Raw genomic sequence first — 13,431 nt, forward strand, 5'->3', positions numbered from 1 at the left:
TTGTGCACGCAAGGTGCTCGCTGAATTACTTGTAAAGCTTCCCCTCTTTTCGCGAGACATCGGGACTTGTCCGTCGCTTGTTCTTTCAAACTAATCAACTTTCTCTTTTTACAAGTCCTTCGGGAACTACAAAAAGTTACAAGTGGGCTGATCTTTATGGAGCAATATCGCAAGGGCGAAGTGCGACTTAGGCAACACAAGCTAAGTTCGCGTCTTTATCGTAAGGGTGCCTCTCGACTTAGGCAAGGCAAGCTAAGTTCGCATTTTGACCGCAAGGGTGCCTCACGCCTTAGGCAATTCTAGCTAAGGCCGTGACATTATGGTATCAGAGCGGGCAAGCACTTCGAGTGAGTAGCGAAGGAACTTCACAACTTTGCCATGGCAAAGCATTGTGGCGAATCAAGCAAGACGGGGCAAGCCGGACCCTTGCCCCAAGTAGCCGTAGGTGGGCTGCATGTGCATACTTGCTCTCATGCTGTTAGAGCCACTCAAGAGGAGTGCGGCAGTGAACATGATGAGCGAGAAGTTGGCTACTCTCCGCAAGCAGAGGAGGCATAATCTGGAGCGCCAACCGGGAAAAAGAGTCACAAGGAGAGACTCACAACTGCGGAAACCTGCTTGGATGTTCTTGAAGCGAGCTCTACCATGGCCAATAAAGGCTTATTGGAGTAGAGAGCTCACAAGAAGAAGCGAAGTCCAAGATCGACAAGGTTGAGGCCCTAGTCGACCGACTGTCTGATGACACCAAAGACTCCGTGCAACACTTACAGGATGTTGTGGCGGAACTCACTTCAAAGTTGGCCATGCTCACAAGAGCACTAAATGTGAGAGGAAGCAACACCCGCGTTGCACCACCACAAAACTACTAGTCATAGGTGCCCAACAAGCCAATCACGTGAGTGATGGCACGTGTGACTTGATACAGAATCTTTTTGCTTATTATATTTTGGCATATATTACTTTATAACTATTGCATATATATATATATATATATATATATATATATATATATATATATATATATATATATATATATATATATATATATATATATATATATATATATATATATATATATATATATATATATATTGTGATGTCCTTGGATTTGTACAATGGGAATTGGATCGTGATGAGATCACGAAAATAAGATCGATTCACCTTTAAATACATATTCTAAATAATCTCGGTCATAGGTTACTCGAGAGGGACATCGCGATAACCGAACAGACTGGTGTGCTGTATACCCGTCCATATGATGGATACAACTGGTCTCATAGCTGCTCATGTAAGGACACTATGGATACAGTACAGGTGCTCATTGGAGAATGAGTTCACTGATTGATCCGCTTATGGAATGCTGGATGGTTGATGATGCCTTATTGTCAGACAACAATTCCGTAGTCCTAGTGGTATATCTAGTCTTTAGACTTGAGACACCAAGGATGTCCTGTATGAGTGCTTCCCTCTTTGATACCAGACTTATAGGTTTGGCTGTCCTAGATCTAATACAACTGGTCATTGGGAGTGGTAGTCGACCTTACGAGAGCTATTAAGTGTCGATAGAGGATCATCCACTCTCGGCGTCATGAGAGGAATATCCCATGTGTTCTTGCTCAGACAAATCCCTAGCCAGGGTCATTCGAGTTGAGAGAGAAAGAGTTCTCTGGAAGAATCCGATTAGAGCGAGACTCGAGTAGAAATCGTATGGGTTTGACAGCACCATGCTCGATATACGATCTCTAGGATATTAGATGGATGAGGGACTATAGGTACACAGTAACTAAGGACATACAGGTCCAATGGATTGGATTCCCCTGTATCGTCTAGGGACTACGGCGTAGTGGCCTAGTACATCCGTAGTCGGTGAGTCGAGTGAATTATTACAGAGATAATAATTCACTGAGTTAAAAGGAGTTCTGACATGTATGACTCACGACCAGCTCGATATTAGGCCTAGAGGATCACACACATATGGTAGGCATTACAATGAGTAGAGGTTCGGATATGAGATATCCGACGGAGCCCTTGTCTTATTGGATATCCAATAAGTCCCTGAATTATTGGATCCCATGGACAAGATCCAATAAGAGCCCATGAGAGATTATTGGATAGAGATCCACTAATCTAAAAGGCTTGGGTTATTGGATGTAAATCCAATACCCACTAGGGGAGGATCCATTAGGGTTTGACAAGGGACCTCTATAAATAGGAGGGATTCAGAGCCTCATAGGCTAGAGCCTTTGCTTGCCTCTCCTATTCTCCTTCCCCTCTCCACCTCAGAGCAGGCCTGGAGTTTTGAGGAGCGTCATTACAGCCCTATTGTGTGGATCACCGCTAGAGAGGAGGACGCTTGACCTCCTTCACCCTCTCCTAAGGATTTGCAAGGAAACAAAGATATACGATCTCCCTCGGTAACACAATATACTCTATATGTAGTTTTTCAGTTTCGCGGATTTTACGCACCAATCTTCGCACGATGACGAACATCTCTTTGGGAATCGGGGATTTTTTGTTTTCTTGTTCTTCCGCTGCACATGTGATGTCGCCCCCAAGATTTTCTAACAAAAACTTGAGAGCACCCGAGCCTCATGGTTATGGAGGGGCCAGAGATGCCAAAGAGCTCGAGAATTTTCTGTTCGACATGGAACAATACTTTCGAGCTACGAGGCCCGATTATGAAGATACCAAAGTTTCTATAGTAACAATGTATCTGAACGGAGATGCGAAACTTTGATGGCAAACCCATTGAGATGAGATCTAACAAGGTCGGTGTCAGGTTGACACTTGGGAGGACTTGAAGCAGGAGTTGAGAACTCAGTTCTTTTCGGAGAACACAGAGTTCATCACAAGAAAGAAGTTGAGACAACTCCGCCAGAGTACTTCCATCCAAGACTACGTGAAATAATTATCTGCGCTAATGCTGGACATATAGGACATGTCTGAGAAGGACAAGCTATTCAGCTTCCTTGATGGTTTGAAGCCATGGGCTCAACACGAACTAAATCAAAGGAATGTCACCGATGTGGTCGGGGCAATTGCTGCTGCAGAAAGGCTCACCGACTTTGTTTCCTCTGAAGACTCGAGAAGAAGGAAACAATCTTCAGGCAATCGCCCTCCAAAGTATTCTCGAGGGAAGGAGCTCGGGGGCGAACAAAAGAAAAAGAGTTCCCACAAAGGGCCAAGCCCGAAGGGCAAGGCCTTGAAACCTGGCGGATACTTCTTGTGCAGAGGGCAAAGCTTTAACAGCTTTAACAGCTTTCATCCACCCCCTTGGTCAAACAAGGGCAAAGTTGTTGCTCTTAGTTCGAGTAGTTCTGAATCCAGTAGCGATGACGAGGAGTCACAAAAACCTCGGATGGGAGCGATGCGTTTGTTGAACGCCATGGGGGGTCAAGTGGGGGAGAACACGAAGATAAAGCTACAAAAAGTAAGAAGTGGTGAGCTGATGTATGTAGACATCAAGCTAAATGGCCAAATGACCCGTGTAATGGTGGACATGGGTGCTACCCACAACTTCATAGCCGATCGAGAAGCAAAGCGACTTGGGTTGATCTTGGAGAAGAGCCCAAGTTAAATGAAGGCGGTGAACTCGGAGGCCAAGCGAATCTCCGGGTTGGCAAAGGGAGTTCCCATTAAGATCGAAACATGGAGCGGGAACACCAACATGATAGCAGTGCCATTGGACGACTTCCAAGTTATTCTTGGAATGGAGTTCATGCACGCGGCGAAGTTGGTGCCTATGTCATTCCTAAACTCCTTGTGTATGATGGGAGGTGACGACCCCTGCGTGGTTCCCGTCTCTCGGAGAGGAACCAAGGAAGCCCAATATATATCAGCATTGCAATTGAAGAAAGGGGTGCGAAAAGGTGAATTAACCTTCGTGGCTACTATGAAGCTAGAGCCACTCGACAAGAAGGCTATTCAAGAACCTACTATGGTGGCGAACGTCCTAAAAGAATTCACTGATGTTATGCCACCCGAGTCGCCAAAGACTCTTCCACCATGCAGAGGCATGGATCACAACATCGAGCTAGAGCCAGGAGTGAAGCCTCCAGCGAGACCACCCTACTGCATGCCCCCACTAGAGTTGGCTGAACTCAGAAAGCAGTTAGGTGAACTGCTAAGCGGTGATCTCATCTGCAGCTCTAAAGCACCATTCGGAGCTCCAGTCCTCTTCCATAAGAAACAAGATGGGAGCCTTCGACTATACGTCGATTACCGAGCCCTTAACAAAGTGACAATGAAGAACAAGTATCCCATCCCGCTCATCGCGGACTTGTTCGACCAGTTGGGCAAAGCCAAGTATTTCTCAAAACTCGACCTTCGGTCGAGGTATTGGCAGGTGCGCATTGCTGAAGGCGATGAAGTGAAGACTACCTGTGTGACCAGGTATGGAGCGTTTGAGTTCTTGGTGATGCCTTTCGGCTTAACCAACACTCCGGCCATGTTTTGCACTCTCATGAACCAACTATTCAAGGAGTATTTAGATAAGTTCATAGTCGTCTACTTAGACGATATCGTCGTCTATCGTTAAACGCTCGAGGAGCATGTCCTGCACTTTCGGACAATTTTCAAGGTTCTCAGGGAGAACACTTGTTCGTGAAAAGGGAGAAATACTACTTTTCTTAAACGGAGATCTTATTCTTGGGGCATTAAATCGGTGATGGCTCCATTCGCATGGACAAATCAAAAGTGCAAGCGGTTGCGGAATGGCGAACTCCAAAGAAGGTACCATAGTTGAGATCCTTCCTTGGTTTCGTCAACTACTATCGATGCTTCATAGCGGGGTACTCGAAGCGTGCAACTCCACTGACGGAGTTGTTGAAGAAGGAGCAGCCTTGGAAGTGGTCGGACAAGTGTGAAATAGCATTCCAAGATCTGAAGGCTGTTGTTATGGAAGAACCCGTGCTCAAATTGCCAGACTATGGGGAGCCTTTTGAAGTCCATACAGATGCTTCATATTTCGCTATTGAGGGAGTACTCATGCAAGAGGGTCATCCGGTGGCCTACGAGAGCCACAAGCTCAACGAGACCGAGCGGCGATATCCGGTGCACGAGAAGGAGATGACAGCGGTGATCCATTGTCTACGAATTTGGCGACACTACATTCTCGGATCGCGATTCGTGCTGAGGACAGACAACATCGCCCTAAGCTATTTCCAAACACAGAAGAAACTTTCCCCAAAGCAAGCATGATGGCAGGACTTCTTGGCTGAATTTGATATGGCAATGGAGTATAAGCCTGGAAAGGCAAATATCATGGCCGATGCATTGAGTCAGAAAGTGGAGTGTGTGAATGTTGTACAATTGAAGGACAGAGGCTAAGCAAGTCAGTTGCACTCTAACTTCCTTTTCAGGATCAGGGTTGGACTGTATAGTGACCCCCAAGCAGTTATCCTGATGTAGCTCATCAAAGAAGGTAAGGCACAATGATTTTGGATTCAAGAGGGACTCGTTTACACAAAAGAGAATAGGGTTTATGTTCCCTGAGTGGATAATTTGAGGCGTGAACTCTTAAGAGAGTGTCACGATTCTCTTTGGGCTGGACACCTAGGTATTCACAGAACGTTGGCTCTCGTAGAGAGGGCCTTCTACTGGCCGAAGATGGGGACTGATGTGGAGGAATATGTTCGAACATGTCTCACTTGCCAACAAGACAAGGCGGAGCAGCGAAAGCCGGTGGGACTTTTGGGGTCGTTGCCCATACCAGAAAGACCGTGGGAGAGCATTTCCTTGGACTTCATATCAAGCTTGCCACTTATAGGGAGACTCGAATTGATACTCATGGTGGTCGATCGATTTTCAAAGTATGCAACTTTCATTACTGCTCCTCTACACTGTTCAGCAAAGGAGGCGGCCAAGCTGATGATGAAGGATGTGGTGAAGTATTGGGGAGTCCCGCATAATATCATTAGTGATCGAGACGCTCAATTCCTGGGACGATTCTGGACCGATCTATTCAAATTATTGGGGTCAAAGTTATACTTATTCCACAAGCCTCCACCCCCAGACGGATGGCTAGACTAAAAGGATAAACTCGCTCTTGGAGCAATATCTTCGGCACTACGTGAGTGCCAACCAACGAGATTGGGTGAAGTTGTTGGACATTGCCCAATTCTCCTACAACTTGTAGCGGAGCTCTGCGTCCAACAAGAGCCCCTTCGAGATTATTACAAAACAACAACCGTCAACTCCTCACACCATGGCAATCGGGTATACTGGGAGTAGTCCGTCAGCCTACCACTTCGCAAAGGAGTGGCACCGAAATGCAGATATTACGCGGGCGTACTTGGAGAAGGCGACAAGAAGAATGAAGAAGTGGGCAGACTTGGGAAGGCGACCACAAGAGTTCAAGGTCGATGATTTAGTGTTAGTCAAGCTCCAACCAGCATCACTCCAATTCTTTAGGAATAAAGTCCACAAAGGATTGGTGCGTAAGTATGAAGGGCCCTTCCCAATTATCAGCAGGGTAGGCAATGCTCCTACAAATTGCAACTGCTAGCGTGGTTCAAAGTTCACAATGTTCTTCATGCCAACAACATAAAAGCCTACAACTTAGATCTGCAAGATACTTCCCGAAGTGTTTCAACTCGGCTATCACCCACCACAACCTCTTACGAGAAGCGAGTTGAAACCATTCTGACGGATCACAAGAAAAAACTACCCAATAGAGCTGAGCAGACAGAGTACTTGGTGAAGTGGTAAAAGCTTCCCCGAACTGAAGCTAATTGGGAGTCTGAAGACACCCTACGATATGAAGAAGCAATCATCAACAACTACTAACAAGTGTCGACGAGGGCGTCGACAGTTTAAGTGGGGGAGAATGTTACGGACAATCGTCGCGCACCCCGCAATAACTCCGTTCAACGAACCATTTGTCGCTCACATCCACATGTACAGCTTCTTGGCAACATGTTTTACCTTGGTTTTGAGTCATTTTGCTTGTAAAAATGTAAGCTCGAACAAGTTGCAGCGTTACTAAGCGACTGCTCACCGAACCGAGCAAAACGGCCCTAAAACAGCCCAAAACAGCTCCGTTTTCGTGTGCCACGAGATGTTTTCTACAGTCCGCCTTCGCGTACCAAAACGTCAGCCATCTTAGCCCCTTTGAATCCCCCGAGTGGCACAGGGCTAGATGGAGCTTCGGTATAGTGTCGGGAGTTGAATAATCTTTCGTAAGTTCGCACGTTACCTTGACGGGAACTTGTTGTCACGCCCGGCACCCGGTTAGCAGCTGTTTGTGGACTTGCAGCTGTTCGTTCAACCCTCTAAAGTCCTTGTTTTTCCCCTCTCCCTCTTTTCTCTTGTGCACGCAAGGTGCTGGCTGAATTACTTGTAAAGCTTCCCCTGTTTTCGTGAGACGTCGGGACTTGTCCGTCGCTCGTTCTTTTGAACTAATCAACTTTCTCTTTTTACAGGTCCTTCGGGACCTACGAGAGGTTACAAGTGGGATGATCTTTGCGGAGCAATATCGCAAGGGCGAAGCGCAACTTAGGCAACACAAGCTAAGTTCGCGTCTTTATCGCAACGGTGCCTCGCGACTTAGGCAAAGCAAGCTAAGTTCGCGTTTTGACCGCAAGGGTGCCTCACGCCTTAGGCAATTCCAGCTAAGGCCGTGACAGAGGGGCCAAAGTCAGGAACCCCTCGACACGGGCCTTTGTGCAGGAACTCAACGACCCCTGGAAGCACGACCGTCTCGATCGAGAGGCACCTTCCCAACAGACGGCTTCAGCATCCCGACCTCCTGATCCAGTCAGCTTCAACACATCTCCCGATCAACTGAGAGACGCCTTCCCGTAGACGACATTGACGGCCCGACCACTGATCCAGCCAGCTCCAACACCTCTTCCAAGCGACCGAGAACTCCGAACATCGATCCGAGGACCAAGCCATGCTGACTCTTCGACCGCGACGCATTAGTTCACCAACACTACCAGGATTTGTAGATTGACGTTGCTTCTCTTCCATTCTCTGTGGTTACCGCGAGTCAATGATAGAACGAGTGAAAACATTGGAAATTGATACCAGTAGTTTAGTTGATAGTCGTAGAAATCAATGAACAGTCTGTTCAAATATTTTAGTTAGATGTTCTTGTCACAGTCTACAAATATCAGATTCAGAGACGAATAGTATGCTGCGCCTAAACAAATTCCATACGCCATCCTCCTCTCTTTTCCTCTCGCATACCTCCATGTTAGGTTCACTACTTCACAAAAAAGATGACCCACATCACGACGAGAGTCCCTGTTTCTACTGCAAGCTGATACGATGACGATGCTTGGAAATAGAACAGGTGTGTGGTGATCTCAGCTGATTTAGAAGCAGTAATCCCATGTTTTAATCTTGTCTATGATGGATGAGCAATATAAAGCATTATAGATTGGAAATTGAACAGGTGTTGCTGGTCGCCACCGTTGTTGCAACTCCATCGATGACAAGATATTTGTGTCTGTAGTTGACCTTCTTCGGTTGACTCAGTAGGCAGAAATCCCAAGTGTGAGTTGCAGACAAGAAACAAATGATTCGGAAGCTGCAGACGAGAAGCATTGAAGACAAGACAACCCCACCTTCAGTTTGGAAAAGATCAACAACACATATAATGATGAATCGGAGAGTGCACAACAGGTCGATGACAGCGAGCACCTCCGGGGCCAAAACCGACGCGACAATCCATCCATCAGCTGCTTTCTCTTTAATCCCCGTGGTAACTGTGGTTGAGGTGAATCAGAGAGTGGACGACAGCCGTCGATAAATTCCACTCTGAAGCGTGCTTCCCCCCCCCCCCCCCCCCCCCCCCAAAAAGATTTGCTCAATTCTTCCTCGTGCAATTGATTAATGGTTCAAGAGCTAAGAACAGTCCTTTGGGCGTCAGGGATGACGACGATGTATTTTCTTATGAATAGATCGGAAAAGTACTGTTCTTTTTTCGTATTTTAATATCTATCTATATGATCCTTGGCGGGCACGACACGCCGTTCGATCTCGGCCGAGCACATCGTTTTGGACGGTCCGCGTTCCTCCGACAATGTCGCCGCCGAATTAGATTTGGCATGCGTACTTGTCCGGATATTATAATCAAGAAACCAACCAATGATATGCTGACAGCTGGACGGCTCGGAAGCCCGCCAGCGGCCTTCCTTGTCCCCTTCTCTTTTTTATCTCGGTTAGTATCTGCAACAGTTAGGAGGCCAATTGATGGCTTTTGAATGCTGCCAATAGCAGCCAGAGGAGGCAACGGCTTGCCTGTTCTATTTAAATGGACTCCTTCCGACCTCTCTTCTCCCCTCGCCTCGTCCTCTCCCTTCTCATCGGTGCTGTGTTCTTGCCTCGTTCTCGTCGATCTTTCTTCGATTAGGAACAGGTACTGTTCGACTAAGATTTCTTCACGTTAAATCAACAGAAAACTATAACAGGGTCGCAGTTTCCCCGAAAATTCTACAAAACGGGTGAAGATTTGATCGGCATTGGCTAAATAATTCGCTATACGATGGCTAAAAGTTCGACCTTTTCGTGTTTTGGCTTACTGTAACAGATCAAGATGGAGTACGAGGACCGACACCGACGGGCGCAGCGACGCAAGCACGATTGCCTGCTCTTCGGTACGTTTTCGGATTAGGGTTTCGAAGTTTCGCTGCAAGCTACTCAATGCGCAGGTCTTGTTGTGTTCTCGAACGCAGATCTGGATGACACGCTCTACCCTTTGAGCTCCGGCATCGCAACCGAGTGTCTCAGAAACATCCAGGGTATACATTGACACAGTTCGACTGTATTCTGACAGAGACTCTGTGTTCTAACTCTTTCCTTTCATGTTTCAGATTACATGGCCGAGAAGCTCGGGATCGAGCAGACAAAGATCCCGGACTTGTCGAATCTGCTGTATAAGAGCTACGGGACGACAATGGCGGGCCTACTGGTACGCAGAGTTGCTCCATTTCTTCTTCTTTAGACTCAAATCCGGTACAGTATCATGATGTTGTCTTCGTGCCGTCCGTTGTTCAGGCCATCGGCTACAGATTTGACTACGACGACTACCACAGGTTTCAACTCAACTCTAATCTTGCTCTTTCTACTTCGCTGATGAGGACGATGGATGGTGCCGTTGACTTCAGCTCTATTCGACAGCTTTTGTTCATGGGCGATTACCTTACGAGAATCTGAAGCCTGATCCCGTTCTCAGGCATCTCCTGCAGAGCCTTCCAATTCGTAAAGTTGTAAGCTGTTCGAACTTTACGTCAGAGATCATTGAGAGTTCACTTGGCAGAGGTGCTGAGGTCTTTTCCTGTCCCGAAACAGATATTTACCAATGGCGATAAGGTGCATGCTAAGAAAGTGCTTGCAAGGCTTGGGATGGAAGACTGTTTCCAGGGAATTATATGCTTTGAGACGCTGAATCCACCATCGTCTTCCTCTGAACAGGAAAGCACAGCAGATATATTTGACATTGTTGATCACTTCTCTGACCACAGAACTGGAGCTGAGCTACCAGAGATACCGATACTCTGCAAGCCATCTGCAAACGCCATGGAACGTGCTCTCAGAATCGCTCATATCGATCCTCAAAGAACGGTGAGATGCTCTGTCCTTCACAGACAAACTAAGAGTTGATCTGACCGAACGAGTCTCCTGCAGATCTTCTTCGATGACAGCGTTCGCAATATCCAGTCGGGGAAACGCATTGGCTTGCACACAGTACTGGTAGAGTTCATTTTGCTGAAATCTGCGAATGCTCGTTGAAATGATATGATCCATTGCGACTGATGTCTCACTGTGGATTCAGGTTGGCACTTCACATAGAATTAAAGGTGCAGATCATGCATTGGAGAGCATCCACAACATCAAGGAAGCATTCCCTGAGCTCTGGGAGGAGGGTGATAAAACAGAGGATGTTCATCACCCGAGCAAGATTGCGCTGGAGACATCCGTGATAGCTTAATTCTTCCGTGAAATTACTGTCAGAGGAGGATAGCTAGTCCGCTTCATGAATGTAATCAAGGGGAGGGAAAGAGGACAAGAATAACATGGATGAACTTTTCCTCCAAAAATCCCCTGTTCTGCTGCTACATATGACTTGTACTCCATGCTCAGAAATAAATCATTTGGCTAAACGAACAGACATGTAGAATGAATCATCTGTTCTTGTTTCCTGTTTGAATTCTGGTTTTTGTTGTAGCTCTGTGATGAGAGATCTGTCATTGAGTTGACCCTTTTGCTGTAGTATTTATTATCTCGTACAAATTAATGCCGGGTGAGGTTTGTCTGATGCTAAGAAAAGGTAAGCCATGGCCTCCATTGCTGAATACTAAGAAATTAAACCAGACAAATCAATCTGTAGCTCGTGCACCTTCCATCATGTCTGAATATTCTGCAGGTCAGCGGATTCAGATCCATGCTGGTAGTATCTACTCCAATCCAAGCTTTATCCAACACTGGTTCTTCCACTTTGACTTCTTTCCGCAACTCAATTGTATGTGCTCGAGCTTGTGACCGATCCACCGTGGCCCAACTTGGAGAGAAACAGCGGAGCTCCGAGTGGTATCAGCAGATGGACAGAGATTGAAAAGAGCCGTCACCACAACCTCTGCATTCATAAAAAAGACTAGCCATGCCTCGCACTAATCCTTCCCATCCACTGATTTGACCTGCGGTAGCACTTCTTCTTTTGTTTACGTATCCTTCGTCTGTGATTTGGACTAGTACAAGTCAAGCTCAAACCTTGAGGTAAGGTTTCTATGGCGGCATTCCTCTGATGTACCATCATCTGAAGGCTGTGTTGGTCCTCCACATGCGCAAGTTTAGACCCCGTACACCCATACTCATGGAAGCGACTGGGGAAGAAGAAACGGAGGGGACATGGTAATGGAGCCGTGTTGGTAACTTGCAAGGCTGTGTTGATTGCGATCTCATCTTCCCACACGCACACACCAAACTATTCGTTCATTCTTAAGCGACGGCGGCGTCGTCGTCGTCGCGTGGTCAAACAGCCGATGCAATTGGTGTCGTGTTTTGTATTTGGTGACGACTCAGTCGATTCTGTCATCTTTTACTTACACTATTCATACCTCATTTTGTTCAAACCTAACCAAATGAACATTGTTGTTATTTGTCATGTCAATCTTCACAGCCATCAAATCTTCCTGTTGGATACTTTATAATTAAGAAAATAATTTAATATATTATCTTGAGAAAAGTATAATATTTTATTATACTTTCCATTTCAAAAAACATATAAGTATTAAAAACACAAAGGAAGTTTTGTGAATGAGGGCACAAAAAATGATACTCTCCTCTCCAAAAAGATAAAAATCTAATTATCTTTACATATTGGGCTAATCTAATTATCGATACATGAAAAATTACATAAGAATCAAACGCATTTAAAACATGCCAAATCTCTTCACTTACATTGCATATAGCTCATGAAAAACGAACTTATCTTGTGTAATATCTTAACCATCACCTCAAAATTATATTTCACATGGATCTTTTTGACTTCCTCCTATACAATCGACGGTATCTCTCACTACTATAATCTTGCAGTATAACATATTCGAGCTTTTTATATTACTATAACATATTCTTTAAAAAAAAAATCAATACCACCAAACTCACTATTCAACCATCAATTAATTGTACTCTCTAGTTCTATTTCATTCATTGAGTCTAACTAATTTTACCTTACATCCTTAAGTCAACGTATTCCGTCTTCCTCCTAGCGAGGATTGAAACCTTCCTCCGCATAATTTCATACCAATTCAAAGTCAATTTATCGTATTTGACTACTATTTTGACACATCTCCTTCATAGTTCCATCAAATTGAGACATCAATTTACAATCCGAGACATACACAACAGCCATGTATATATATATATATATATATATATATTAGAGAGAGAGAGAGAGAGAGAGAGAGAGAGAGAGAGTCCATGTGATGGCAATAAATACGTCTTCAACATGGATCTGTTCCCATTACAACAAGACAAGATTACACATTTATTTTCCCGTAATATACACATATATAACCTTGGAAAATATCATGGCAAGACCGTGGCCACATGCACGTGCCAAGTTTACTTGCCGTGTCATCGTCTCACCGAGCGGGCCAAAACGACATCCTACACGTTACGAGATTCCCTCCCATGGCAGCTTGGCTCACCACGCCACGTGGTCCGCATGCACCGCCTCGTTGTCATATCAAATTGAGCTGAATTAACTCGTGCCTTGACCGAATCTTAAAGCACATTAAAGCCGACTAGTACATGCGTTATAAAGTGATCGTTCGCATTGGTTGGATCCGATCAGTTGGGTCCCTCTCAACCACGTCAACATCCCTAATTTTGTTTCATAGCGTGTTTGTGTTAGCTGCTGGGGTGAGAATAATAAAATTAAAATTATTTTAATAATAAAATAAAAATAGAAAAATAGTTTTA

The 13,431-nt window shown here is 45.4% G+C and overlaps 1 protein-coding gene across 1 annotated transcript; it reads left to right on the forward strand.

Moving 5' to 3' along the window:
* Positions 1-9,207: 9,207 nt before the first annotated feature.
* Positions 9,208-11,155, forward strand: LOC135644320 (uncharacterized protein C24B11.05-like). The gene is made up of 9 exons (XM_065161796.1): positions 9,208-9,364; positions 9,536-9,602; positions 9,681-9,746; positions 9,819-9,916; positions 10,003-10,038; positions 10,125-10,214; positions 10,297-10,569; positions 10,633-10,698; positions 10,781-11,155. Exons 2-9 carry the CDS (start codon positions 9,542-9,544, stop codon positions 10,934-10,936), a joined length of 846 nt encoding a protein of 281 aa, XP_065017868.1. The 5' UTR covers positions 9,208-9,364; positions 9,536-9,541; the 3' UTR covers positions 10,937-11,155.
* The last annotated feature ends 2,276 nt before the right edge of the window (positions 11,156-13,431 follow it).

This window comes from Musa acuminata, chromosome BXJ3-8, assembly GCF_036884655.1.
Source record: "Musa acuminata AAA Group cultivar baxijiao chromosome BXJ3-8, Cavendish_Baxijiao_AAA, whole genome shotgun sequence".
Lineage (NCBI taxonomy): Eukaryota > Viridiplantae > Streptophyta > Magnoliopsida > Zingiberales > Musaceae > Musa > Musa acuminata.